Here is a 27,771-nt window from a genome sequence, read left to right as displayed (position 1 = left end):
GATCCCACATGCCACAAGAGATGGCCAAAAGATTTTTTTAAAAAAAGAAGTTGTAAATGTTCAGAGAGTGACTAGGCTTCCAAAGGAAATAAAATGAGAGAAGCTGACCAGGTAGGGAGGTTGGGGCCGGCTAGAGCCAGGCTGGCCAGGCCAGGCCTCCCTCAGTGGTGATGTTTGATCTAAGCTTGAGAGGAGTTGAGCCAGTCATGGTCCAGGCAAAAGAAATAGCTTGTGCAAAGGCCCTGAGGCAGGATCATCATGTCTTCAGTGTTGGAGGAACAGGGAGGAGGCCTGTGGGGAGTGAGTGATGAGGAGAGGAGAAAAGTGATGGGGGGGTCAGATCTTGTAGACAGAGGTAGGGAGTTTGGATTTTATTCTGAGGGTGATGGGGAGCTATGGAAGATTCTTGAGCAGAGGGAAGGGTGAGATTGGATTCACATTTTCATGGGTGATCAAAGATGTGGGAAAAGTGAAAAGTGAGTGTACAGCCCAGCTGTTGGGTGTGAAGTGAGGCTGGGTAGAGAAGGGCCCTTTGGGGCATAAAGGAAGTGTAAATGGCTACCCTGTTTAGAGCATTTACTATGAGTTTTTAAAAATATTTATTTATTTCTTTGGCTGTGCCAGGTGTTAGTTGCAGCATGTGGGATCTTTAGTTGCAGCACGTGGGATCTAGTTCCCTGAACGGGGATCAAACCCAGGCCCCCTGCATTGGGAGCCTGGAGTCTTAGCCACTGAACCACCAGGGAAGTCCCTACTATGAAGCATTTTAAGTACTTTACAGGCCTGAACTTATTTGAAGATTCTATTATCAATCTCCTTTTCCAGATGAGAATACCCACTGAGTCCAGGTCCATCCTGGACTCCCAGAAGTCCTTTTTTTCCCCTTTGCAGTCCAGTTCTTGCCCAGGGGGAGGCTGGAGTTTGAAGCCCTCAGCCAATCCCAGTGCCTCCTGCCACTGGCTGCTGTCTCCCCTGTCCCCCACTAACCAGAGCCTAATGGGATTTTACAGACCCTTGTGAAAGTAGGCAGAGTGATATTATACTCATGCTGTGTTCACTCCCGGCTTCAGCTTCACAGCCAGAGAATGTCCAGAGGTCCACTCAGTAAGGCAAGAGGTCAGACCTCAAGGCTCCTCAATCCCAGGGCAGGGTTTAAAGTTGCCCCATCTTTCCTCTTCCATGTTGGGTTGCTGCTGCTGCTAAGTCACGGCAGTCGTGTCTGACTCTGTCTGACTCTGCCCATAGTCGTGTCTGACTCTGCCCCATAGATGGCAGCCCACCAGGCTCCACTGTCCCTGGGATTCTCCAGGCAAGAACACTGGAGTGGGTTGCCATTTCCTTCTCCAGTGCATGAAAGTGAAAAATGAGTGAAGTCGCTCAGTCGTGTCCAACTCTTTGCGACCCCATGGACTGCAGCTTCCATTCATGGAACTTCCCAGGCAAGAGTACTGGAGTGGGTTGCCATTGCCATGTTGGGTTAGGGTTATATAAAGGCACAGTTCAAATGAGGCAACTCCTATGTACCCTGCAGAACCTCAGCTTAAACACCCCGCAAGACACCTAGCATGCCTTTCCAACTTTCCATGTAGGCACCTCCCTCCTGGCTCTGCCTTCACCCCCATCTCCACCCAGGTCATCCCTTCTCCTCAGCCCTGACCACTCTCAGGGGGCTGAGTCTTGTGCTTGGTCTCCTCCCACTTCCCCAAACTTGGGAACCCCTCCTGCATGGCCTAGCCCTGGCTGCAAGCTGGGGAGCAGCAGAAAGCCCTGGTTTCATGAATAAATCTTGTGCAACCGTCTCACTATACAGGTGAGAAAACTGGCCCAGAGAGATGCGCTCAAGTGTCCCTAGGTCACAGGAGGAGGTAGAGGGCGCTAGAACAGGGCAGGAGGGCTCCCCCTGTTCATGGGTGGAAGGAATCGTGTGTAATTTTTCTGAGGGGGGCTCACAGCCAACCGTGGCGGGAACGGAGGCTCAGAGGTCACCCGAAAGCCCTGGCCAGCGGGAGGGGACAGGCCTGGCTGGTGGCCCAGCAGCTCGGCTAAGGGGGCGGTAGGCAGAGGTTGGCGAAGTCGGAAGCCAAAGGCTTGGCCTCCCCGAGGGAGCCGCTTTCCCGGCCCGGGTCGGATCAATGGGCTGTAATTATACCGCGCCGGGCCGGGAGCCGGCGGGGAGGGAGCAGGAGCTGGCAGGAGAGAGGCGGCGGGCGGGGGAGAGTGGGCCGGAGAGGGACCCACGTTACTTTGATTGACAGCCCGGGCGGGCGCCGCGCGGGAGCTTCTGGGGCTCGTAGTCTTTCTGAGAATCCCTGCTCCCATCTCCTCTCCCGTTCGCGCCCGGGGAAACTGAGTCATGGAGACCAGCAACCCTCACCCTTCGCCTACACCTGGGTCCATCCCTTCCCATCCGACCGGATGGGAGAAACTGAGCAGTGCTGGGAGACTCCGGGCTCGGGTGACAGTCTCAGTTCTTCCCCTGGGCGTCTGGAGTGACTTGACGTCTCTACCTCAGTTTACCCATCTGTGAAATAGGGCGAAAGGCGCTAGTCGGCCCAGCCAGCTGGCCAGGCTTTTGCAAGGTAGTATGTTGGACTACGGAACTCTTGTTTTTAAGGGAAGACCAGCCAGGCTTAGGAGGTGGCTCGCTTCTCCCCGCTTTTTGGATACTAACCGAGCTGGAGTACCCCCCGAAAGCCCAACCCAGGCAGAATCAGGCGTCCACGAGGATCTCAGGCTTCTCTCAGGGAGGGGAGCCACACTCTCCATACCCTGCTGGGAGTGCCTTGCCGCCTTCCGATTGGCCCAGCCAATCCTAGCGCTTTCTGCCATTGGTTGCCAGATCCCTGATCCCCATTGGTCATTTCCCATCGTGATGTCACGGACCCATGTGGGAGCGCCGCAGGCAGATTGGCTGGCGCGCCCAGCCAACCACCGCAGAGAAAGGAATTTCCACAGTAGCTCGGGCGGCGAGGCTGATTTAAGGTGGTCTGAGCAATACCGGGTCCCAGTGCTGCTTCTCAGCTTTTTCCTTTAAAAAAAAAAAACCCACCACATCCACATCATAAAAACCCATCCAGGAACCGGGGCTGAGTCTTTCTGTGTAGTGGGAGGGAAGAAGTCAAAAGCTAAGTCCCTTTCCCTAACGTTGCCCTTCTCCCAGGGTTTTATAGATGTGGAAACTGAGACCCAGAGGGGTGGGGAGTGAAGCCCTGGATGGCAAATGAGTTAGCTGGGGAAAGCCTTTCTAGTGAAATGAGAAGGTTGTGCTAGACTGCCCAGGCTGTAACTCTTGCCTGGCAGTCCTTTCCCTGCCTCCCTGTCTGGCCGGATGTGGCATTTCAGCGAGTTATCAAGAAATCGGCCGCCTAGGGGTCCCCCCCACCATCTTCTCCACCCATCTCACAGACTGCTCTCTGCTGAACCTCCCCAAACTCAAAGCTGCTGCTTCCAAAGCTGGGGTTGCTTCTGCGCTTCTGCTCAGAACAAACCATCTCCTCCTTCCTGGCAAATTATACACACTGACTTGTAGTGTGTGTGTGTGTGTGTGTGTGTGTGGTTTTGTGGCTTCTCAGGCAATCCACAAATCAGTATTTACCCTCCCATGTGGAGTGTGCCTGGCTGAGGGATCTGAAGACTGATGGGTAAAGGTCCCCTCCTCCAGGAAGCCTTCTCTGAACTCACCAGGCAAAACTCCTGTTCCTCCTCTGGGTCCTTTAGTCTCTGGGCACTCCCTTTGTCCAGGCACTGCTGATGTGGACTTGCAGGGTGTCCTCAGCTCTGTCTCATGCCCCCTGCCCCTTGGAGCCTCCCAAGCAAGGCCTGGACTTGGCCCTCACCAAGGCCCCAGCATCTTCCCCATGAGGAGGTGGTTAGAGAATAAATATGAACCTGCCAATTTTAAACAGTCTATGTTCAATATGTGTGTAGTGGGAGATGACTTTTGGAGAAGCTGCCTGGAGGAGGTGCCTTTTGGGTTGAACTTTGAAGGAATGGATTTTCTCCAGGGGGAAAAGGAGTGGGAGGGGATTCAAGAAACAGATAATAACAAAAACAAAGGCCCAGAGGTAGGAAAGAACACAGATGAGGTAATCTGGCTGGTGTGGCCTGGGCAGAGTGTTTCAACTGATGGAGTGAGGTAAAGCTGGCTTAGGCCAGGTGGTGCAGGGCATCTGATGCTAGCCTGAAGATCTGGGACTTTGTCCCAAGGGCAATCGGGAGCCATGGGGTAGCTTTAAGTGAGGGCAGGCCAGACTCAGAAAGTGACAAGAGTGAAACGTACTCAGAGTGAGAAGGTGGCTTGAGGTCCAGATGGGAGAAGAAGAAGGGCTGATGCAGGCAAGGGTGTGGGGATGGGAAGCAAGGTTGTGTGGTAGGTGAAGAGGTGAGAAGAGGCTCGGATGATGCTCTAGAATCTTGGAGGATCAAGGTGATTGGGGTCTGACAGGGTGACGGACAGGTCTGGGGAAAGCTGCTGCATCTAGTGGCCTGGGGGACATCCATTAGTGGGGACTCTACCCATAGGGCTGGGTCTCAGGGTAGGGATCAAGGGTGGAGCCAGAGCTTAGAGCCATCTTCATGAAGGTGATGCTTGAAGCCTCTAAGAGAACATGGTGGCTCAGAGCCTGGGCAGCCAGAGGTGTGGGCGAAGGTGACATTCAGATGACTAGGCTAGGAGGAAAGGGACCAGCCTCAGAGAAGAACGAGGGCCAGCACGTCGGGAGGGCATGCGGGCAGGCAGGGGAAAGTCCACTCTGTGCACAGGTCTGAGGTGAGGGTCAAGAAGGAGCCATTGGACTTCAGGAGGTGGAAGCAGTAGAGGATGAGGAAGTGGCCCAGAGCGGGGAGCTTTTGTCTTCCCAGGGAGGTAAGCTACCTTCTGGAAAGGTTTTGGAATTAGGACTGCACAGATGCCCCAAAACTTGGAATGATGAACTTTTGGCGTCATGGAATGCTGGCAGCCTCTGTTTCTTAGAATTCCCCAGCAGGAGTGTGGTCAGGGATGTCTGCCTTTAGCTGGATCCACTATTTCTTCGTCTCACACCCCTGCCTGTTCATTTCTTGAGTACTTACTGTGGGCCAGGTTCTACAGGCACTAAGACAGGTTCTGTCCCAACATGGCCGAGTAAGGGAGATGAATGAGTGGAACAACCCACAAAGAAACACAATCATGTCAAAACAAACTCTGATAGGGCCAAGAGAGCAAGAGAGAGTACAAGATGAGGGTTTGAGAATAACAGAGTGGAGTGGGTGGGTGAATATTGCTTAAATGGGTGGCTAGGAAGGGCCTTTCCGAGGATTAGACGTTGGTGCTGAGACCTGAATAATGAGAAGCAAGGGAACAGCATTCCAGGGAAAGGGAGCAGGAAGTGAAAAGGCCCTGGGGCAGGATTGTACCGGGTGTCTTGGAGGAACAGCAGGAGAAGCCCATGTACCTGGAGGGAATGAAAGAGGGTGAAAGTGATGTGAGTTGGGATGGGGAAGGGAGGGTGGGGAGGGGGTTTGTGCAGGGCCTTGTGGGAAGAGGAAGGAGTTTGGTTTTTTTCTTGATGGCAATAGGGAACCATTGAACTCATACCCCAGCTTCCCTGGTGGCTCAGATGGTAAAGAATCTGCCTGCAGTGAGCAAGACCTGGGTTTGATCCTGGGTCAGGAAGATTCCCCTGGAGAAGGGAATGGCAACCCACTCCAATATTCTGGCCTGGAGAATTCCATGGACAGAAGAGTCAGTGAGCTACAGCCCATGGGGTTGCAAAGAGTCAGACACGACTGAACGACGTTATCCTTTACCCTTAGAATCTCCCTTCCTCTTCCCGTGACTCCCCATCTTTATCCTTCACGTGTCAACCTCCTCCAAGAAGTTTCTCTCAGACACCCCAAATAAGTAGATTCCCTCTAATCTCCATAATTGCTCCCCGAAAGCCTCTTTGTACACAAACGATTTTCAAGCTGCAATCTTGTTTTATCCACTGATCTCAGAGAAGGCAAGAAATCTGTTCTCCATCCATCCTGTATTCCTTCTTCCTAGAAGGAGGCCTGGCATGTCATAGGTGTTCAATAAATTCAACAGGGGTTTTGTGTGCTTCTGCTCACTCACCTACAGACGCAGGTGCAGATATTAACACAAGGCCAGGGGTTTTCTCTGTTTGGTTCCCTGTTGAACTCCTGGGCCTGGAGCAGTGTCTGGTCCACACTAGGCTCTCCACACATGTTTGCTGATTGACCTAACAAACGACCCTGAAGTTTCTCATGAGCAAGATGGGAATAAGAATGTCCCACCTCCCACCTCACTGGATATTTGCAGTCTGCAATGGGAGATGGAGCCCCACCCTCAGAGAGATCTCAGTCTGATGGCAGAGATTCATGTTTGTCCTCAGCGGGACCTCTGTTTTCTAGGAGCCCATGGTCTGAGAAGGGAGACAGCCAGGTTCACTGGTGTGGCCATGGGAACCCAACTCCCATCACTGGAAGGTTACTCCGTTCCAGAACAGGCTGAGGGCTGTTCCTGTGGATGTAAAATAGCCCCTGCTTTGACCATTTTACAGGTGTGAGTACCAAATACCGAGGCCCAGTGAGGGTGGAGGGGCCTGGCTCTGCCCCCCAGCTCGACCCTCCTCTGATGTTTTTACAGGTTAGACCCTGTCTCCGCAGGCAGGTTCTCCAGCTAGCACTTGGCAGGCTATTTTCCCCATCCTTAAGTCTAAGCCCACTTCCTCAGAAAGACCATTTCTGGCCCCCTCCTGTCCTCCCCGCACCAAGCTACCCTCACAGTGGGTCACTAGGTGTTTAACTGGTTTTTCTCTATTGGATACTCGGGAGAGTGGGCAGTGGCGACGTTTGCAGGGCTGGACGCTAGCCTCAGTTTCCCTGCTGGTCCCGGGTGGAAGGGAGGGGGTGGTCCCGGGGCCGCGGCGCGCGGGGAGGGTGGGCTGGGTGGGCGGGCCGGGGGCGGCGGCGCCACCTTAAGGCGGCTCTGCCCGCGGCTCCCGGCCGAGCCCCGCCGGAGGGAGGCGGCTCCGCGCGGGGCCCGCCGCCCGCGCCTCCGAAACCGGCCGCCGCTCGCCCGACCTTCTGCGCCGGTCGCGCGCCCCACGCCCGGCGGGGCCTCGGCGCCCCTTGGTCCCCGCGACCCCGCGCGCTCGCTCGGGGGGCGGGGGAACTCCGGGGTCCCCTGCCCTACGCCGCTGCCCCTTCTTTCTCGGGCAGGCCCCCCAACCCCAGCCTCTCCCCGACCCCGCCGTCGCCTGCCCCCCCGCCAGATCGTCAAGCTCCGGAGTCGTGGCGGGGGGCCTCCCGGATCGGCAGGATGTACCCCCAGGGAAGGCACCCGGTGAGTTGGGGCCCGGGCTGCGGGGAGGTGGGGGCCGCCGGGCGTCCAGGAACTCAGACCTGGGCGTCCCCCCCAAGACCCCGCTTCAGTCCGGCCAGCCCTTCAAGTTCTCGATCTTGGAGATCTGCGACCGCATCAAGGAAGAATTCCAGTTTCTTCAGGCTCAGTACCACAGGTAAGGGGTGGGGGACCGGGGCGCCCCTCTCCAGGGGGCTCGCCTTGGGGAGAGGGGCGGGGTCACCAGCGTGCTGGGAGGACGGAGGGACCCCAGGGCCGAGAGGTGGGCTTCCAGGTAGAAGCGTAAGTAAGGAGGACAGCTCGTTCTGTCCTGGGACACTTGGAGCCTGGGAAGGGATGGGGCCGGCCTGGGAGCGGGAGTTGGGGGGTGGGTGTGAGGAGGTGGGGCAGGGGAGAGCCAATCTCATCACTGTGGAAACTGGCCCAGAAGGGGTCCGTGGGTGTCTCTGCTGGGGGACAAAGAGTATGGAATCCCAATGTCCCGTCTCCTTCCCAGCCTCAAGCTGGAGTGTGAGAAGTTGGCCAGTGAGAAGACAGAAATGCAGCGACATTATGTCATGGTGAGGGGTTCATCATACTGGCTGGGAGGCAGTGGGGAAGATGGCTTGTCTGTGAGTTGAAACACGACGAGCATGAACCCCAACTCCAGTACCGCTCTGAGACATGTCCCCAGCCGGTTATGGGCCTCAGTTTCCCTCATCTGTAAAATGGGGTGCTTGGGGTTCCAGGCTGTCTCCCAACTCTTGGAACAATAAAGCGAGGATACCTCCTCTCCTCCTGGGCATCTCTGAGGGTCCAGGGTCTCTGAACATTGCTCATCTACCCCACCCCCTGGAGAGAATGGAGGGAGGGGAGTCCTGCTTTCTCCTCTGGGCTCCCTCTCTGGGCCCCCAAGGAGCTGGGAGGCTCTGGGTCCTGCTGTGATCCCCCTGAGTCTGGGGGCTATTGGAAGACCCAGAGTCACCCAGTGCAGTTGGACATCCATGGCTACGGTGGACACTGCCAGACGGCCTTTCCTTTGCAGTACTATGAAATGTCCTACGGGCTCAACATCGAAATGCATAAGCAGGTAACAGTGTGTTGGGGGTAAGGGTTTCCAGTAGGGAGGAGGGGGTTCTGGAAGCTGTGAGAGGGACCCAGATCTCCAACAGTCACAGGCCCAGGGAGCAGACATCTTATCCTGAAACCTCTGGGACCAGGGGCCAGATTTCAGCCTCAAAAATGAATTTCTGGAGATCTTGTCCAGGAGAGATGTGGGCAACAGACAGGGGCCAGGCTTCCTTGTAGCAGAGGCCAGCAGCCAGGTCATGGAGCCCGGGGAGGGACTTCTGTCCTAAGAAGAGGACAAACGGACAGTCTTAGAGGTCCCTTTCAGCCCAATGTGTCTGACATACAGAGATGGATCCTTAGGGTCTGAGATGGAACCCCTAGGTTCTGATGCCATTTTGAAGGTTCTGAGATTAATGCTAATGATTCAAGGTTCTGAGCCTGTCTTCTGTGTCTGAGAGTGATCTCAGGGTTCTGAGTCATACCCGAAGGTTCTGAAATCAGCTCCATTTGCCCGAGATTAATCCCCAGATCCTGAGGCTGACCTCAAGATTTTCTGATGGTTTCTAAAGGGGAGGTGAGAATTTTATCATGGAACCACCCATGCACCCAGATGTTTTTTAAGAGGACGAGAGGGACCTGGAGATTCTGAGGTTGATGGAATCTTGGGTTCTGTCCATCAGAATATTAGAATAAATCAGCAGAGCCTAGGGTCTTTCTGGTGGGTGGGAAGAAGTGAGGGTGAGCTGGGAGTGCCTGGAGGGAGTCTGCCTTGGCATGCTTTTCTGGGTCTCTGTGGGTTCTGCTGGGTCTGGTGGGTAGGAGGGGGCTTGTTTGCCTGCAGCGTGGTGTGGTCCTGTGGGTGCATGAAATAGACCTCTTTATGGGGTGGAGGGCAAGGTGCAGGGTCCCAGCTCTAGGAGCCTGGTTCCACCCTCCTGGTATGAGATGGAAGACACAGCCTCACCCAGATGCATCCAGCAGCTCTGTAACTCAGGCAGAGGCAAAGCACAGACTGACAGAAAACCCCCTTCCCCACCCACTCATGTTTCCCCTCTGTTCGGCCTCTATGGGGCACTCCCTGCCCAGCCCTGGTCCCAGATGAAACCTACAAGTAAAACCACACTATTTCTAACCCACTCTCTGACACCAAATGTGTGTGTTTTCGCTACACAGAACAGTTCTGCAAGTCTGACACCAGCTGGGTGTCTCTATGCTTCAGTTCAACCCTAACACACCTACCCAGAGTCAGTGCAAACCCCAGTGGTTCAGGATTAGGATTAGGGCCCCACAGGACTGCCCTGCCTCCTGGGCTTCTGACCCACCAGCTATAAATCAGAGTTCCCATAACCCAGTCTGTGGTCTGATCTTTTGCCAGAATGGCTCACAGAACTCAGGAAAGCTCTTACTTACATTACCCATTTATGATAAAAGATATGACTTAGAAACAGCCAGATGGAAGAGATACATAGGACAAGGTTATGGAGAAGGGCCTGGAGCTTCTATGCCCTCTCCGGGCACTGTCTCCCAGCACAAACTTGCATCTACCCACCAGGAAGCTCTCTGCCACCCCCAGCCCCTCTCCCCTCCTTGGAGGTCAGGGGTTGGGGGTAGGACTGAAAGAAGTTCCATCCCTAAGTGTCACTCAAGTGTGGATGACATGGACTTACTGTGAATGACAAAAGATGCTCCTCTCACAGCTACTATTCTGAAATTCCTAGGGTTGTAGGAGCTCTGTGCCAAGAACAGGGCAAAGAGCAAATGTATATATGTATATTTTTAACTTTTTCTTTTATATTGGGCTACAGTTGATTAACAATGTTGTGTTAGTTTCATGTATGCAGCAAAGAGACTCAGCTATACATATACACGTAGCTATTCTTTTTCAAATTCTTTCCCCCACAATGTGTATTTCTTATAGCATCACACTCCTGAGTGTGGTATTCTGGGATGGCCTGCTGACTGCAGCCACAGGGCACAGGGGCAACCAGAGAGGGGCCATGCCTGGGAAAAACCTGGGTCCAGCCAGGGCTTGAACTTGGGACTCCAGGTGGGGGCTTCACTCCCTCTGTTTATGCTGAACTCAAAGCTCCTGGGGGGGGGGGGTAGGTCCCAGTCTGCACTGGGCGGCTGCACCTGCTTTCTGGGAATCTCTGTTGAGTGGGTCTGGCAGGTGGTGTATCTGTCCTGTCTCCCAGCTCAAAGCTGCGCTGGACATCAGGTGGATAGCCTCTCTGCCAGACTCTCAGCCTCTGTCCCATATTTGCACCTGTGGGTGACAGGCCCCTCACCCCAAGCTTTGCAAAGGCTTGTTGTGCCCTGGAGTTGAGGTTGTGGATTGACAGCCTGCCCTCCAAGCCTCCTCCCCATTGCTTCCTGCTAGGCCGAGATTGTGAAGCGCCTCAGTGGGATCTGTGCTCAGATTATCCCCTTCCTGACTCAGGAGGTGAGTGAGCTTCATGGGGGTGGGGAGGGGAACTGGAAGAAGGATTTGGCCTGGTGGTCTACTCACTGGCTGGGCTGGGACTTTCTGGATGGAGGCAGGTGTTGGCTGAGAGGGAAGGGGGTTGATGCTCAAGTCTGCAGCCAGGCTGTCTCGGTCAAATCCTGGCCATGTGGCCTTGGGCTAGTGGCTTGCCCTCTCTGTGCCTCCGTCATAAAATTTAGAACAGCCTCTACATACAAGGTGGTGAAGATGATGCTGGTGTTTAGTAAACACTTAATAAAAGTCTGTCCCTGGTACTTAGTCCCTACATTATGTTGATGGAAATCAGCCAGTCACAAAAGGACATATACTATGCGATTCCACTCACAGGAGGTCCCTGGAGGAGTCAGATCCACAGAGACAGGAAGTAGGTGGTGGGGCCAAGGGCTGGGGGAGGGAACGGGGAGTCAGTATTTCATGGGGACAGAGTTTCCATTTGGGAAGATGAGAAAGCTCTGGAGATGATTGTAGGAATTGTTGCAGGACAATGTGAATGTGCTTAATGCCACTTAAACATGGTTAAAGGATAACGCTTATGTACTTGTAATCACAATAATACAAAAATGTGGAAAGGGGCAGATAAGGCAAGAGAGTGTGAGCACTTCATTGAAACTTACAAAATAAAGTTAGCCTTGTGCAAATGCCCCAAGCTCTTCGGGACCTTTGCAACCCCCATTCCTGCTTCCATCTGGAACATTCTATCTCCAGAGAGGTGAGAGGACAGATTCTGACACAACATGGCTACACAGGGGGCCCTCACTGTGTTGGAGACCACAAAAGGGGAAAGATGCTCCTTTTGGTTTGGTTTCTGGGCTCTTGAGGTGGAGTGAGATTCTTTCTGTCTGATCTCGGATTTAGAGATGGTGTCTGGACAAGGTGGCCCAGCATGACAGAGGCCAAACTACAGTAGGAAATGGGATAAAAGGATTTTGGGAAGGAGAGAATTAAGACACATTTATGTGCCCCAGTGAATTCCATGCTTCTAGACCAGGAGTCAGCAAACAACAACCTGAGGGCTAAATCACTGGCCCTTCACTTGTTTTGTAAATAAAGTTTTATTGGCACACAGCCATGCCCATTCATGTTCTTATTGTCTGTGGCAGCTTTCCCCATAAAATGGCAGAGCTGAGGAGTTTCCATTGAGACCCTCTGGCCTACAAAACCAAAATTATTGACTCTCTAGCCCTTTGAAGTCAAAACATACCAATCCCTGGCCTGGACACACCCTCACAGGTGTGCCCCATACAGGACACCCATCAGTATCCTGATAACTCCTTAGTGGGAACAGCCCCAGTCTCCATCCTGAGTGGTTTGGGTGCAAAAGTGGCCTTAGAGAGAACACAGGAGCCACCAACTATGTGGGGCCATTTACATCTGTATTAATTTTTATTTCTTTTATAATATATTACATTAAATTAATATGTAAATTTCTGTCAAATTAATTAAAGGAGGCATCTTGTTCCTCAGTTGCACCAGCCACATTTCAAGTGCTCAGTGGCTGCAAACCGCTTCTGTACCCAACAGTGCAGTGGAGGGTGTTTTATCACTGTGAAGCGGGGGAGAGGAAGGAAGGGGGGGGGCGGGATGAGGGTAGGGTGCATGGGGGGGCCTTTAGAGACTGCCAGTTTGTATTTTATGACCTGGGTGGTTGTTCCATGGCTGCTTATTTGTACAGTGACTCTTTACTGGGGGTGATTCTGTCCCCAGGGGACACTGGGTGATGGTGGGGACATTTGTGATTGTCACTACTGGGCGTGTTTCTGGCATCCAGTGAGTGTTGGGGGCAGGGATCAGGCTCCACATACCACAGTGCCCAGGACGGTCCCCATACAGGGTGATCCAGCCACGACATCAGCAGTGCCAAAGTGGGAACTCTGATATATAAATTCCGCTTTCTAAGTATTGGTTTGAACTGCACTGCAGTGCTTTGTTTCCTGATTTTTGGAAGGAGAGAAAGAAAATATAATAGAGGGAGTGAGAGAAGAACAGGGCCGGGTGCCTTCCTGATGGCCCAGTGCTCCCAGTGTCGGGGTGCAGGTTGGATTCCTGGTCAGAGAACTCAGATCCCACATGCCGGCAGGGTGTGACTGATGAAAAAAAGGGGGGTCCCAGAGGGTGTTGTCTGAGAGGAGGGGTCTCTGGTCAGATAAGGGAGCTCTCCTGAGCGCCCCCGACCCCACCCCCACCTCCAGCACCAACAGCAGGTCCTGCAGGCCGTGGAGCGGGCCAAGCAGGTGACAGTCGGGGAGCTGAACAGCCTCATTGGGGTGAGTCTTCTGGCGCCCGCCCCGCCCTCGATGGTGAAGCTGGGGTTGCTGGGTGGGCAGCTAGCTGGCCTGGGCTCCGGTAGCCTTGGAGACCCCAAGGCGCGCCCTCTCTGCCCAGACACAGCCTCTCCCGCGGGGGGAAGCGGGGGCTCCCAGGGCCCGCCCCCGCCCGCCCCCGGCCCACCCCCTTCCTTTCCAGCAGCAGCAGCTCCAGCCGCTGGCCCACCACGCCGCACCTGGGCCCCTCACCCCTCGCCCTGCGGGGCTGGTGGGCGGCAGTGCAACAGGGCTGCTGGCCCTGTCGGGAGCCCTGGCCGCCCAGGCTCAGCTGGCCGCGGCCACCAAGGAGGACCGGGCAGGTGTGGCGGCGGAGGGGCCCAGAGGTGAGTGGGCACCCTCGATGGCGGGGGCGGGGCGCGGGGAGAGGCTGGCGGGACCACGAAACCCACCTAGATGAGAGGGAGTGCGGCTGCCCAGGGGGCGCAGTGGGAAAGAAGCTGCCTGCCAATGCAGGAGACACGGGTTCAATCCCGATGATCCCACATGCTGTGGAGCAGCTACGCCTGTGTGCCACAGTAACTGAACCTGTGCTCTGGAGCCGAGAAGCCACAACTACGGAAGCCTGCGCTCCTTAGAGCCCGCGCTCCACAACAAACCACTGCAACGAGAAGCTCGCGAAACTCTGACTAGAGAGTAGCCCACACAGCAGCGAAAACCCAGCACAGCCTTAAAAGAAATAATAAATAAATAAAATAAAAATAAATGTGAGGGAACGGAGGGGCTGCAGAGTTGCAGGTTCAATTCTGTTCCCCGTGGGCTGTGTGTCTTTGGGCAAGTTATAAACCTCTCTATCTGAATGGTGCAGGGAAGGGATAGTCCACTCCTTGCCAGGGTGTTAGAAGGAGGAGGAGGGAGTTTCTGAGTTGGGAAGAGGGCTGTATGTGCTGTGGACGGCTGAGCGCTCTAGCACCGTGGGATATAACTCCCCCTTCTTTTCCTTTCTCTCTCTTTACCTCACCCCCACCCGCCAGTGGAGAGAGTCCCTAGCAGGGTAAGTTGAGGGGCTCGGGGGACTTGCCCTCTTATCTAACATTTGCTTTGTATTCACATGTGGCTGAAGCTGCTTGTTCTGAGCTGTTGGGGGCTCAGAAGGAGACCATATCCCGCTTTCACACTGTGTAGCCTTTTTTTTGGAGGGGGGTAGGGGGCTGCCCATAAGACTAGAGTTTTATTTATTTCAAATTTTCCATCTGTAGCAATTTTTGCAATAGAATAAATGAATGCATTCTTGGGTAGCATTCCATCCATTCCTCCATCATTAATTTATCCCTGATCCTCTCCATTTTTATCATCTACAAGAGTGCTGTGCAACGGAAATATGTGAACCCTGTAGGTAGTTTTAAAAAATTGTTTAGTGTTAAAATCATTACAGACGTACAGGAGGTTGCAAAGAAATATACAAGGAGGTCCCCTGTACCCCTCACCCAGTGACAACATCTTTCAGAACTGAAATACAGTGTCCCAGGCAGAAAATGGACATGGGTGCTCCCCACAGAACTTATTCCCACTTCATGGTTTTATATGCACTTGAGTGTGTGTGTGTGTGTGTTTCCATGCATTTTCAATCACATATTTAACTTTCTGTAAACATCACTATGAATTTTCCAGTAGCCACATTAGAAAAGTTAAGCAGGTGAAATGAATTTCAACAGTAAATTTTATTTAACACAGTGCATCTATAATATTTCAACCTGTAATCAACATAAAAGGTTTTTGTTTTTCTGTTTTTTTTTTTTTTTTTTTGAGCAGAGAAAGGTTTATTGCAGGGCCATGCAAAGAGACCTGCAAGATTGGCTCATGCCTCCCTCAGAACCCAAACTCAAAACATAAAACAGTCTTAATAGGATCTTTTCTGTCTCCAAGCTTCGAATGCATTTTGCACTCAGAGCTTATTTCAATTTGCACGGGTGCCCCCCAGGGGCACTTGGGTGATGTCTGGGGACATTTGTGATTGTCACAACACCACTGAATCTGCCCTTGGAAAGTCCTTTTTTCCAGATGAGAAGCTTGGGGCACAGATCCTAATAACAGTGATGGGGATCCTCGGTTCTGGCTGGGCCAGGACCCAGTCTTGGGCTCAGAGCTCTGACTCTTTCTCCTGCCTGGCCCCTGTGGCTCTGCAGAGTGTGTCTCCCTCACCCCCGGAGAGTGTGGTGGAAGAGGAGCGGCCCAGCGGCCTGGGTGGAAATGGAAAGCAGAGAGCCGAGGAGAAGGATCTGTCAGGACCTTATGTGAGTAGAGGGGGAGGCATACATGGACTTGGGTGGGCAGATGGGGGTGGGGTGAGGCCGACCAGCCTGAGAGGTTGATTGCCTCTGTGGGTCGAGAGCTGGGAAGGAGGTAAGAATGCTCCTGGCCTCCAGCTCTCCCCCCATTGCACAGACGGGTAAACTGAGGCCACATAGCACCTGTTGGGTGCTCAGATTAATCTTCTCCATTCTCTCCGCTGAGAGATTTCTCCCACTGGCCTCCTTTGTACTTGAACAAATGAACCAAGCCCCAGAATCCCAATCCGACCCTCCCAAGGAGAGAGATGTAAGGGGGTGTGGAGGCAGGGGTAGGGCCAGGGTGAGCTCTTTTCCCCCCGTGTCCCCCCAGGAGAGTGACGAGGACAAGAGCGATTACAACCTGGTGGTGGACGAGGTGAGTCAGGGTCCAGGCTCTTCCCGCTCTGACTTCAGGTCTGGTCTGGGCACAGAACAGGCAGTGGGTTATCTGGAGGGGCTGGGGGGCTAAGGGAGAGTGGGGGCCTGGTGTTCCCCTGTCTGTGGGACTGCTGGGATGGGGGTACTATGGGGCCAGGGGAAGTAGGGGAAACCAGGACATCTCAGGCTGACCTCCTGTCCATAGTATAGGTGGGGAAACTAAGGCCCAGAGAACCCCAGAAGTGGGCAATGGAAGTGGCTTAATGCCCTGGTTCTCTGTGTGACTTTGGGGCAATGACACCCCTTCCCTGGCCTCACTTTTCCTCATCTGTTCAATGAGGGGAAACAAAACCAAGCCCATATAGAGTTGTTGTTCTGTGTAGCTTATGTCCTTAAACCCATCGTACAGATGAATCAACTGAGGCACAGGGAGGTTTCATAATCCTCCCAAAGTGGGTCCTAGATGTCCATTCTAGAGGTCGGGGTGGGTCATGGGTAGGGTATAGAGAGGAGCTCTCCTTCCTCTGCCACTTCAGTGCCCCCTCCCATTCATCGTCACCTCCTCAAACCCAGGACCAACCCTCCGAGCCCCCCAGCCCAGCAACCACCCCATGTGGAAAGGCACCTACCTGCATCCCTGCTCGTCGGGACCTCGTGGACAGTCCAGCCTCCTTGGCCTCCAGCCTTGGCTCACCACTCCCCAGAGCCAAGGAACTCGTCCTGGTAAGGAGTCGGGGGGCCTTGAAACTCATTTTATTCATCCCAGGGACCTGAAAACAGACTGCCCCGTTAGATGTGGGATGAGAGAAATGAGCCAGGCTGGTGTGCTCCAGCATTCCCTTCTTGATTATTTTGTTCCTAAAAAGCCACCTCTGCATTAGTCTGGTAATTTTTCCTAAGTGGACTCATTCCCTGGAATCTCAATAAATCTGAAAAGGCAACTTTGTAAATAATATTAAAAGGTAACTCACCATCTTATGTGGAAAACAGGTGTCTCTAGCAATAATACATAAGAAGTCAGTGAAAATAAACACAGTGAGTGAAACTATAGAATTGGCAACTGGCCAGGCCGACTCCAGCCCTGGGAGTGTTAGGGCCTTGGGGACACACATACCAGCCCCAACTGTAAGGAAAGATGACTCATACCAGAAAAACTTTCTCCTTGCTTCTCCTGCTGTTTGATGCCAGGTATAGGGGACCACCTGAAAGCACTCCCCCACCTTCCCAAGCCCCCCAGGCATTCTCAATTCAGCTCCGTTTGTCCCTGCCCCCAGTTCTTCCCCAGACCCCTGCCCTGCATTTACCAGGGAGACTGTGTCGGTTTCTAGGCTTCCCCTCCCAGCAGGTTGCTATAGCAACTGCCAAGGTTGGGGCTTCCATGGCATCTCCTGTGCCCTCCTCCCATGCCAAGGAGATGCAGAGGGGGAGGGGCAGTGCTATGTTAATGGAGAAGCCCCAGAAGGCCCCCCTGTCCCCATGTTGGCCCCAACTACTCCCTGCCATGGGTGTGTGAATGTGGTTGTCACAAAACGTGTGATCCTGTGAAGGAAAGATAGGGTGCAGCCCACACAAGATGAGGATGTGAAGTTTCTTGAAAGGCAAAGCAAGCGATGACAGAAAGCTGAGATGGAGCTTGTTCCTACATGAGGTTCAGCTTCCCCTCTCTTCCAGGGTCCCCATGGGGAGGGACAGCAGTGGGGGACATCCCCTCCTTGTGGGGAGGAAGTGGGCGCCCAGCAGTACTAGGGTCTTGACTTGGGAACACACTGTGGTCTCCTGCTTACAGAGCCCATCCTAGAGTTTGGTCCTCTGCCCTAAAGGATGTGACACCCTCTAAGTCTGTGTACTGCCTTCTCTCATGATCCCCGTGGGCCCAACTTGCCCCAAGTGTGTGAATGTTCACCACCTTTTTTACCCTGCGGCTGCATCATATACCTTATCACACACATGCACGATTCTCCCAAGACTGCGTAGGTTCCTGTGTGTGCACCCCGAGGGCCTATGCTCAGATGTCCACCTGGCGTTCGGATGTGCACGAATGCTCACATGGGTCCCGTGCTCAGGGTGTCACCTGTGGGGCCTGTCCCCAGGTGTCTGTGTATACCTGCCATGAGCCTGGTCTGCCCCAGGTGTACCTGCTCTCACCTTCCACCCAGATCCTTGGGCTGCAAGGCACCAGGTGTCTGGTGGTGTTCATTCCTGCCCTTTCCCCCCAGAACGATCTTCCGGCCAGCACTCCCGCCTCCAAATCCTGCGACTCCTCCCCGCCCCAGGATGCATCCACCCCTGGGCCCAGCTCGGCCAGTCACCTCCGCCAGCTAGCAGCCAAGCCTGCCCCTTCCACAGACAGTATTGGTGAGTCCCTGCTCCCTTCTGGGGAGTTCTTGAAAATAGGGGTAGAGAGACAGGAGGTTTGACTCACAGCCCTGGCATTACCTTGCCCTTTCCATGACTCTGAGCTAGACACTGCCTCACTCTGGGCCTCTTGTTTCTTCATTGTCTTGGCTTGATGGTGGCAGGGGTCAACTGAGGCCCAGAGAGGGGAAGTAACTTTCTTGGGGGCTCCAGTACCGTAGAAAGACAAGTTTTGGAGTTACACATGCTTGGATTTGAGGTCAGCTTTGGACACTTACCGGCTGTGTGACCTTGGGCAAGTGACCTGACTTCTCTGAGCTTCACTTTCCCCATCATTATTGTGGGGGTTAGGGTAGAGGGAGGGACTCAAGATGGGCAAGGTTGGAGGTTAGGTGTAGAGTGGGGGAGGTTTGAATATGTTCCTGAGATGTTGCTGGACAGTTGAGTCTGGGTTTTGAAGGATGAGTAGGAGTTCAATAACTGAGAAAGGAAAGGGAAAGGCTTATTGGTCAGAGTGAACAGCATCTGTTAAGTGTCTAGAGATAGGCCAGGGTATGGTGGATGCTGTGCTAGAACATGAGAGCCTTGGAGCTCCCCTAAGGCAGTTGGACCTGAGCCCAACGTGTCTGAAAACCTGTCTTTGTCTCTTCTTACTCAGCCCTGAGGAGTCCCCTGACCCTGTCCAGTCCCTTCACCACATCCTTCAGCCTGGGCTCCCACAGTGCCCTTAATGGGGACCTCTCCGTGCCCAGCTCCTACGTCAGCCTCCACCTGTCCCCCCAGGTCAGCGGCTCTGTGGTGTACGGACGCTCTCCCATGGTGAGTCCTCAGGGTGAGAGATGCCAGGTGTCAGCAGGACCCAGGGGCTGGGGGCTGGGAGCCCCCAGTTACACGTGGAAAGACCAGGGAATGGGGAAAGTGAGGGGAGTCCTGGCTTGGTGAGTGCATGTGAGAAGATGATCTGATGGTCTCAGTAGCCCTACAAGCTTAGTACAGATAAGCACCTGTGACTATGGAAAAGACAACTGTGATCATGCTGCATTAAGAGAAACAAAACCCCAGACATGGAATGTGAGGGTCCCCTCCAGCCTTCTGGCAGATGGTATACAGTAGTTTGCCCTGATTTTTGAGGGACTTCGACGATTCTGATAGATTGCAGAGAAAGAATGAGCCCAGGGAGAGGATAGAAGTGATATCCATGAGGAGGAGCTAAAGGAGAGGTATGAGCCCCCCAAGCTGCAGCAAGGGGAGGAGACAAGGTCTGTGTGGACCCCAGTACTAGGATGAATGCTGGCTAGAGTGAGCCGTCCTGAAGTGGGTGTAGATGCCTCCAGAGGGAATAAAATGTCTGTCACTGGAGTTATCCCAGGCCAGAGGCTGGATGGGCACTTGCAAGTGACATTGTAGAACAGAGGTCAGAAAGGGCCAGATAGTGAGCATTTTTGGCTTGGCAGACCAGTTGGTTCCTATCACAACTACCTGACTCTGCTTTCATAGCTCAAAACCATCCTAGACAATATATACAGGAATGGGTATGGCTGTGTGCCAATAAAACTTTATTTACAAGTACAAGCAGAGGGCCGTGGTTTGCTGACCCCTGTTCTGAGCATTGGACAGGAGATTCATCAGGATCCCTCCAACTCTGGGGTGCTAGGGTTCTCCAATTAGAGACCTTGGGGTTCCCTCATGTGAAAGCCTCACTTTCCCATCTGTAGGATAGGTAGAGAAGAGGGCATCTCCCCTTTCTTGGGAGGGGCTGATAAATTGGTGGGGAGGGGTCCTCTGATAAACAGAGAGGGATGTGGCAAGTGAGCATGGGAGAGGCAGATGTGGGTTTTAGTCACCCTCCCCGTGACACCCCCATTGGTGTTTTGGCAGATGGCATTTGAGTCTCACCCACATCTCCGAGGGTCGTCCATCTCTTCCTCCCTGCCCACCATCCCTGGGGGAAAGCCGTGAGTACCAGGGTGGTGCTCCCTGCCTCCTCTGAGGTGCTTATATTGTGGGGTGGGGGTTGGGCTCTCCCTCTGCCTGTTGCAAAAGTCTCTTCTGTAAGATAATTGGGGCTCCCAGAGTTGCTGTCTGGATAAAAAGATATGTGACAAGCAAGGTCTAGACCAGGGGTTCTCAGCAGGGTGTAGATTTTGTGTTGCCCCTCCCCGAGGACATTTGGTGAAGTCTGGTGATATGTTTGGTTGTCATACCCCAATGCTTCTAGCCTCTAGAAGGATTGCTGCTCCAAGGATGCTGCTCCATACCCAATAATGCATCCCACCCCAGAGAATGAGCCGGCCCCAAGATCGGTAGAACTTTTTGCCATGAGAAGATTCTATACTTAGGGCTGTACGATCTGAGAGCCATCCGCCATCTGTGGCTATTGAGCACTTCAAATGTGGTCACTGCAACTGAGGAACTGAAATTTTACATTTCTTTAAATTTAACTGGCCCCATGTGGCTGCTATTGGACGGCATTGTCTGGAACTCACAAGGCATCTTCCTGGATTTTCTATTTCACAAACTAGTACTAAGTGCTTGCTTCCCACGCGCCAGGCCACAGCCAGACCACTTCCTCTTTTGTATCGCGCTGACCGTGCCCGTCACCTTTGATCCTGGGGCCCTGTCGCTAAACACATGGGGGCACAGGCAGGGGAAGACGCCTCCCTGCCTTAGGGGGTGAGGGTAAGGAGGGTCCTGGCTCCTTGTGCATCACGCACCACCTCCCGTCCAGGGCCTACTCCTTCCACGTGTCTGCGGACGGGCAGATGCAGCCGGTGCCCTTCCCTTCCGATGCACTGGTGGGCGCGGGCATCCCGCGGCACGCGCGGCAGCTGCACACACTGGCGCACGGCGAGGTGGTCTGCGCAGTCACCATCAGCGGCTCCACACAGCACGTTTACACGGGTGGCAAGGGCTGCGTGAAGGTGTGGGACGTGGGCCAGCCCGGCGCCAAGATGCCAGTGGCCCAGCTGGACTGCCTGGTGAGGGTGGGGCGGGGACTGCAGATACATGGGGCAGGGCCTGTCGACACATGGGGCGGGGCCTGCAGACAAGGGAAGGGGACCTTGCAGGCTAGAGGGGCAGGGCTTATAGGCCACTTAGGGGTGGGGCTATAGGCCAATGGGTGGAGTTTATAGGCCAACCAGGGTTGGGTTTTTGGTCAATTAGGGGCAGAGCTCTTAGGGCACCGACAGGTGGAGATTATAAGCCAACAGGACACGATTTATAGCCCAACAGGGATGGGGTTTATGGGTCAATGGGTGGAATTCAAGGGCCAACCAGGGGCAGAGCTTATAGGCCAGTGGGATGATTTCTTCAACTGGGTTCTTCAGGCTTGGCTGGAGGTCCCACCTACTGTCCTCGCTTCTCTCCCCTACCAGAACCGGGACAACTACATTCGTTCCTGCAAGTTGCTGCCTGACGGCCGGAGTCTGATAGTGGGTGGTGAAGCCAGCACCTTGTCCATCTGGGACCTGGCGGCACCCACTCCTCGCATCAAGGCGGAGCTGACCTCCTCGGCACCTGCCTGCTATGCCCTGGCTGTCAGTCCTGACGCCAAGGTCTGCTTCTCCTGCTGCAGTGATGGCAACATCGTGGTCTGGGACCTGCAGAACCAGACCATGGTCAGGTGGGTGGCCTGTGTCCTGTGACCTCGGGCAAGCTCCTGCCCTCTTCTGTTGGTGCTGCCTGGGAAGACGCTAAAGCAGCACCGCCTTCAGGGTTGACAGCTGGGCCCTCCTTTCTCCAGGCAGTTCCAGGGCCACACGGATGGGGCCAGCTGCATTGACATTTCGGATTATGGCACTCGGCTCTGGACAGGGGGCCTGGACAACACCGTGCGCTGCTGGGACCTGCGGGAGGGCCGCCAGCTGCAGCAGCATGACTTCACCTCCCAGGTGCCACACGGGGTCTGGCAGAAGAGGGACACAAGCGCCAGGAAGCCAGCCTCCCTTCCTCTCCCCTGAGGCACCCAGATGCCAGACAGGACCAAACACCTAGTCTCTACGTTCATCTTTCTTGTCCTTGAGACACATCCAGTCATTCCTCTTTAATCGGTCCTTCAAATACAGAAACAGGGAAACACAAAGATGATTCATATCAAGCTGTGAGGCTACTAAGACCCTCAGATCATCTTCCCAGATGATCTTGCCAAGCCATTCCCCTGTTCCTTTGTCTTCTCCTGTGTAGCTGGTTTCTCCTCCCAGCCTTCAACCTCTTGACCCTCCTGAGAGCTCCTGACCTACCCCCACCCCAGAACTCATCACGGAGAAGCTGCTGACCCTAGGGGATAGATAGAAGCTGATGTAGGAGCTGGACACAGAAAGGTCTCTGTTGGGGGTGCTCTGAAAATCGAGACTGAAGGATGTAGTAAAGGGGCTAGACAGAATCATGGGGCTCCCTGGGACTGAGCAAATAGTCAAGGATAGGTCTTCAGGTACCTTGGACCCAGATCCTGTCTCCTGCTGTTTTGGGGGCAGGTTGTGAGCTCCTTGGCATATTTTTTTAAGGCCTCTGTGCTCTAGTCTCACACACACCATGCCCTGTGATCCCTCTAGATCTTCCCACTTATTGTTCCCTCTGACTGACATGCCTTTCCCTTCCTTCCTCCAACTGGTAAGCTCCTACCAATCCTTCAAAACCCATCTCCAATTTGCTTCCTCCTTGAAGCCTGCTAGGAGCTAGCTTCCAAACTCATTTTACCTTCTCTTCTCTTTAGCTTGAAGCTTCCTTTGATAGGGACATCAGGAGTGCAGGTGGATACTGTTGTCCATTCCCTGTCACCAACACTTAGATGGGTGGCTTCCTATCTGGTGATCCCATGGTGACTATCTCCCATCCCACCAGCCCACCCTCTTCTTTATACAGGGATGCTTCTATATGGCTGGGAAATCCTATATGGCTGGGAACACACAAAACCTTCTACTCTTCTCTCTGCTGTGAATGTATGGTTCTTTCCACATGTGTCTCATTTATCAGGAAGACTTAGAAAGGCTTAGGATGGAACAGGGCCTTACTGCTCTCTGTTCTGTGCTTGATGTGGTGCACAGACCGACGAGGCCACTGCATCCTTTCAAATCAAAGTAAAAGGAGGTTTTGGCAAGTGGGGAACGTTCCAGGCTGGGAGTCAGGAGGCCTGGTCTTTCTCGGACTTGCTCTGTGACCTTGAGCTGGACGTGGCCTCAGCTTCCCTTCCACCATCTGCTCAAGGGGAGCTGCGGTCCTCGCCGGCTTCACCCCCTCCCTCCCTCCCTCTCTCCCAGAGCTGTTGTGCGTTCAGAGAAGATAATGGATGTGAGGCCCCGGGGCTCCGTGTAATTCTGATTAATATTAATGATTCGACACGCAGTTGCCTGCTGCACTCCGCTCCAGGCCCAGGGCCAGCTGCCTCTCCATGCAGGAGCTGCAGTGGCAGAACGTTGGACCGCTCCCCTCCTCCCCGGGCCCCCCCAGCTCTGGGCATCCCCCCACCACATGCCAAGGGGTTTTTTGTCTCCTCTCTTCACCCCTAGATTTTTTCCCTGGGCCACTGCCCTAACCAGGACTGGCTGGCCGTTGGCATGGAGAGCAGTAGCGTGGAGCTCCTACATGTCCGGAAGCCCGAGAAATACCAGCTGCATCTCCACGAGAGCTGTGTGCTATCCCTCAAGTTTGCCTCCTGCGGTGCGTCTCTGGGGCTTGGGCAGGGCCTCGGGAAGCTGGGGCGCTGGGGCAGGGTTGCCAAAACACACCAACTGCAACAAAAACCCACAACAGAAAAAGAGGATGCCCGATTATGTTTGAATCTTAGATAAACAACACATCACTCCTTAATAGAAGTATGTCCCAAGTATTGCATGGGACATACTCTAACCAGAGGTCCCAAACCTCTGGGATCTATTGCCTGATGATCTAAGGCGGAGCTGATGTAATGATAATAGGAATAAAGTGCACAATAAATGTCATGTGCTGGAATCACCCTGAAGCCACCCCCTCTTATCTTGTTCCCCATGGAAAAATTGTCTTCCATGAAACTGGTCCCTGGTGCCAAAAAGGTTGGGGACCGCTGCTCTAAAGGACAAAGAATTTGTTAGCATGTCTCAAGCACCTTGTGGGATATACTTGTACACTAAACAGCATATGATTTATTAGCATAAGTATGTCCCCAAAATGCATGAGATATGATTTATACTATTTTAGTGTGGTTCATGGGGTCGCAAAGAGTCGGACACGACTGAGCGACTGAACTGAACTGAACTGAGTGCAGATAGATCTCAAATATTGCATGGGATATACTTACACAAATTTTTCTGTTGTTTTCAGTATTGATATATCCCAAGTAGTTCATGGAACTTACATATACTTTAAAAAAAACAAACAGAGGGACTTCCCTGCTGGCCCAGTGGCTTCCAACGCAGGGAGCCTGGGTTTAATCCCTGGTCAGGGAACTAGATCCCACATGCCGTAACTAAGACCTGGCACAGTCAAATAAATAAATATTTGTTAAAAAATAGATAATGAACTATTTGGGACCCACCTGTACTAAAAATGATGCGTGGTTGATCTTAGGTTCAAATGCAACTGAGCATCCTGGTTTTTCTTTTTGTTTTGCTTCTTTCCCCCCATTTTGGCCACGCCACATAGCTTTTGGGATTTTAATTCCCTGAGCAGGGATTGAACCTGGTCCCTCAGCAGTGAAAGCACAGTCCAACCACTGGACAAGTAGGGAACTCCCTGGGCACCCCATTTTTATCTTGCCACCCTCTCTTGGGGCTCCCCCTTCTTGAAGGTCAGTTGGAGCTCTTTGGGACCTTGAGTTCACCATCTGGAACTTGGGGGGAAGGCTGGAGCCTCAGCAAAGGGGCTTCCTGTTCGCCAGGGGAGGGCAGAGGTGCAAGAAAGGGAGCGGCCAGACCAGTTTGCCCTGTCTCTGTCCGCCACCCCAGCCCTGGCTTCTTCCAGTCCACCGCCCTCCTGAACTCCTCCCCCTCCTCCCCCAGGGCGGTGGTTCGTGAGCACAGGGAAGGACAACCTGCTCAATGCCTGGAGGACTCCGTACGGGGCCAGCATCTTCCAGGTACTGCATGTCTGAGGTCTCCACGGCCCCCCCCCGACCACTGCAGGATACCAGGTGCCCCAGGACCCAAAGAGGGGTGGGGGTTGAACAGGGGAGCGTCCTCACCAGCCTGGAGCTACTAAAGCAGGCGGTCAGCCTGAAGGCCACATCTGTGCACAGACTGTTTGTGTTATTAGTTGTGAAGTGAAGTCACTCAGTCGTGTCCGACTCTTTGCAACCCCATGGACTGTAGTCTACCAGGCTCCTCTGTCCATGGGATTTTCCAGGCAAGAATACTGGAATGGGTTGCCATTTCCTTCTCCAGGGATCTTCCCGACCCAGGGATTGAACCCGGGTCTCCCACACTGTAGGCAGATGCCTTACCGTCTGAGCCACCAGGGAAGTATTGTGATAAATCCATATAAAATTCACCATCTTAATCATTTTTAAATGCACAGATCAGTGGCATAAGTCCATTCACACTGTCCTACAGCCATCCCTATCATCATCTCCAGAATTTTCTCATCTTCCCATACTGAAACTCTGTCCCCATGAGATGCTGACTTCCCATCCCCTGGCCCCACCATCTACTTCCTGTCTCTGTGGATCTGATGGCTCATATGAGTGGGGTCACACAAAATTGATTCTTCTGTGTCTTGCTGCTCTCACTGAGCATCACATCCCCAAGGTCCATCCATGACGTAGCAGGTGTCAGAACCTCCTTCCATTTTAAGCAATATAAAGGCTAATATTCTACTGTGTGGATGGACCATATTGTGTTTATCCATCAACTGTTGATGGATACTAGGGTTGTTTCCACTTCTGGGCTGCTGTGAATTGCGCTGCTGTGAACATTCATGTACATTCTCCTGTGCATGCCTGTTTTCATTTCTCCTGGGCAGATATCTTGGAATGGAATTGCTGAGAGTTGTTTAATCTTTGGAGGAACTGCCAGACTCTTTCCCAAATTTTTCATTCCCACTGGCAATATGGAAGGGTTCCGATTTCTCTCCATCCTCCACAACACTTATTCTGGCATCTTTCTTGGAGCCATCCTGCTCAATGAGGAATAGTTTTTACATTTTTAAAAGGGTTGTGGGGGGAAAAAAAGTAGATGATGTAACACTGACTGATTTGGTCCTTGCACTTATCGGCCAGAGCTCATTGGACTTAAATGAGCTTTCAGGTCAAAGCCTGAAAGTTTACCATTGGGCCCTTTTCAGAAGTAGTTTGCTGAGGGAACCCCCTGGTGGTCCAGTGGTTGGGACTCTGTGCTCTCCCTGCCCAGAGCTTAGGTTCAAGCCCTGGTTGGGGAACTAAGATCCCTCAAGCTGCGTGGCCAAAAAAAAGAAAAAGATTGCAGAGTGCTGGTGTAGGTCATCCTGCTTTAAGCCTTAGCTCTATTCTGTGCTATGTGACCTCATGTCCAATACACACCCTATCTGAGCTTCCCAGGAGATGGTGGTTCTCCTGTTCTAGGGTACTGTTCTCCTGCTCTTCCCAGAAGCATCATCACTGTTCTCTGGAAAAACTGTTACCCTCCTTCTCTCCTCTCGGCTAGGCTCCCCCTGTTGGGCCCCCAAGTCCTGTCTCAGCTCCGGCCTTGACCATAGCTCACCCTTGGGGACAGGCGCTACCCCAGTTGTCTCGTGTCTTCCCTGTGACCATGCAGGTGGTCAGGAGCATGAGCCAGACCGTGCTGGCCTTGGCCGCGCCTCACTCTCCCCACCCCCGCCCCCTCCTGTCCACAGTCCAAGGAATCCTCCTCCGTGCTCAGTTGTGACATCTCCGGGAACAACAAGTACATCGTGACAGGCTCTGGGGACAAGAAGGCCACCGTGTATGAGGTGGTCTACTAAGACCCCCCTTCCTGCGCCCCTGGCCTGACTGCCAGCAGAGGGCCATTCCCAACCTCCCCCAGTCCTACCACGAGCCCTAAGTCTCATCCGTGCTCTGGCTGACCCCTCCTGTCCTCCCCTGCTGGATGTGGGGCCAGATGCACAGGGGGACCTTGGGGAATAAATGTATTTATCACAACTGCCTTTCTGTTTTGGGTTGGGGAACTGGGGACATTGCTCATCCCGGAGGGACAGGGTGAGCAAATGGTGACTTCAGAACCTTACTTAGTGGGTGGAAAAGTGCTGGCCAGCAAGAGCCACCCCCCATAAACCAGTCTCTCCTCCTCGGCACAGCTGACATTGGGGCTGCATAATTCCCGGTTGGGGAGCCATGCCAGGCCCTGTGGGGTGCTGAGCAGCATCCCAGCCCCCACCCACTCAATGCCAGGAGCACAGATGTCCCCAGACATGGTCCCCTGGGGCTTAGACTCACCCCTGGGGAGTAGAAGCCCTGGTCTAATGGGACACGTGTATCTTGGGAAAGACTGAGGACCCTCTCCTGGGGCTGCACAGGCAGGGCTGGGAACGTCTCTCCATGAGATCAGAAGAGCTCAGTGGAACAGGAAGAAGGGCTCCAGAGACTGCCCTGGCAGTCCACAGGTTAAGACTCCACGTTTCCACTGCAGGGGGCATGGGTTC

General features: G+C 53.6%; 1 protein-coding gene across 4 annotated transcripts; it reads left to right on the top strand.

The window, feature by feature from the left end:
- Positions 1 to 7,012: 7,012 nt before the first annotated feature.
- TLE2 (TLE family member 2, transcriptional corepressor) lies at positions 7,013 to 27,265 on the top strand. Of its 4 annotated transcripts, none has more exons than XM_088838868.1 (21): positions 7,013 to 7,327; positions 7,405 to 7,502; positions 7,842 to 7,905; positions 8,370 to 8,414; positions 10,314 to 10,442; positions 10,776 to 10,838; positions 13,070 to 13,144; positions 13,344 to 13,527; positions 14,176 to 14,195; positions 15,328 to 15,435; positions 15,803 to 15,847; positions 16,423 to 16,572; positions 18,066 to 18,204; positions 18,863 to 19,023; positions 20,083 to 20,159; positions 20,933 to 21,182; positions 21,582 to 21,829; positions 21,950 to 22,097; positions 23,712 to 23,862; positions 25,179 to 25,255; positions 26,986 to 27,265. In XM_088838868.1, the coding sequence occupies exons 1-21, from the start codon at positions 7,304 to 7,306 to the stop codon at positions 27,091 to 27,093; spliced, it is 2,364 nt and encodes a 787-aa protein (XP_088694994.1). In that variant the 5' UTR covers positions 7,013 to 7,303; the 3' UTR covers positions 27,094 to 27,265. The 4 variants fall into 4 exon arrangements, with proteins under 4 accessions (XP_088694994.1, XP_055285094.1, XP_088694993.1 ...); XM_088838867.1 differs by having other exon boundaries at positions 7,153 to 7,327; positions 13,347 to 13,527; XM_055429119.2 differs by lacking the exon at positions 10,314 to 10,442.
- The last annotated feature ends 506 nt before the right edge of the window (positions 27,266 to 27,771 follow it).

Source organism: Moschus berezovskii, chromosome 8 (assembly GCF_049115385.1).
Source record: "Moschus berezovskii isolate FMDL1 chromosome 8, NW_MosBer_1.0, whole genome shotgun sequence".
NCBI lineage: Eukaryota > Metazoa > Chordata > Mammalia > Artiodactyla > Moschidae > Moschus > Moschus berezovskii.
This window is presented reverse-complemented; position numbering and strand designations above follow the sequence as displayed.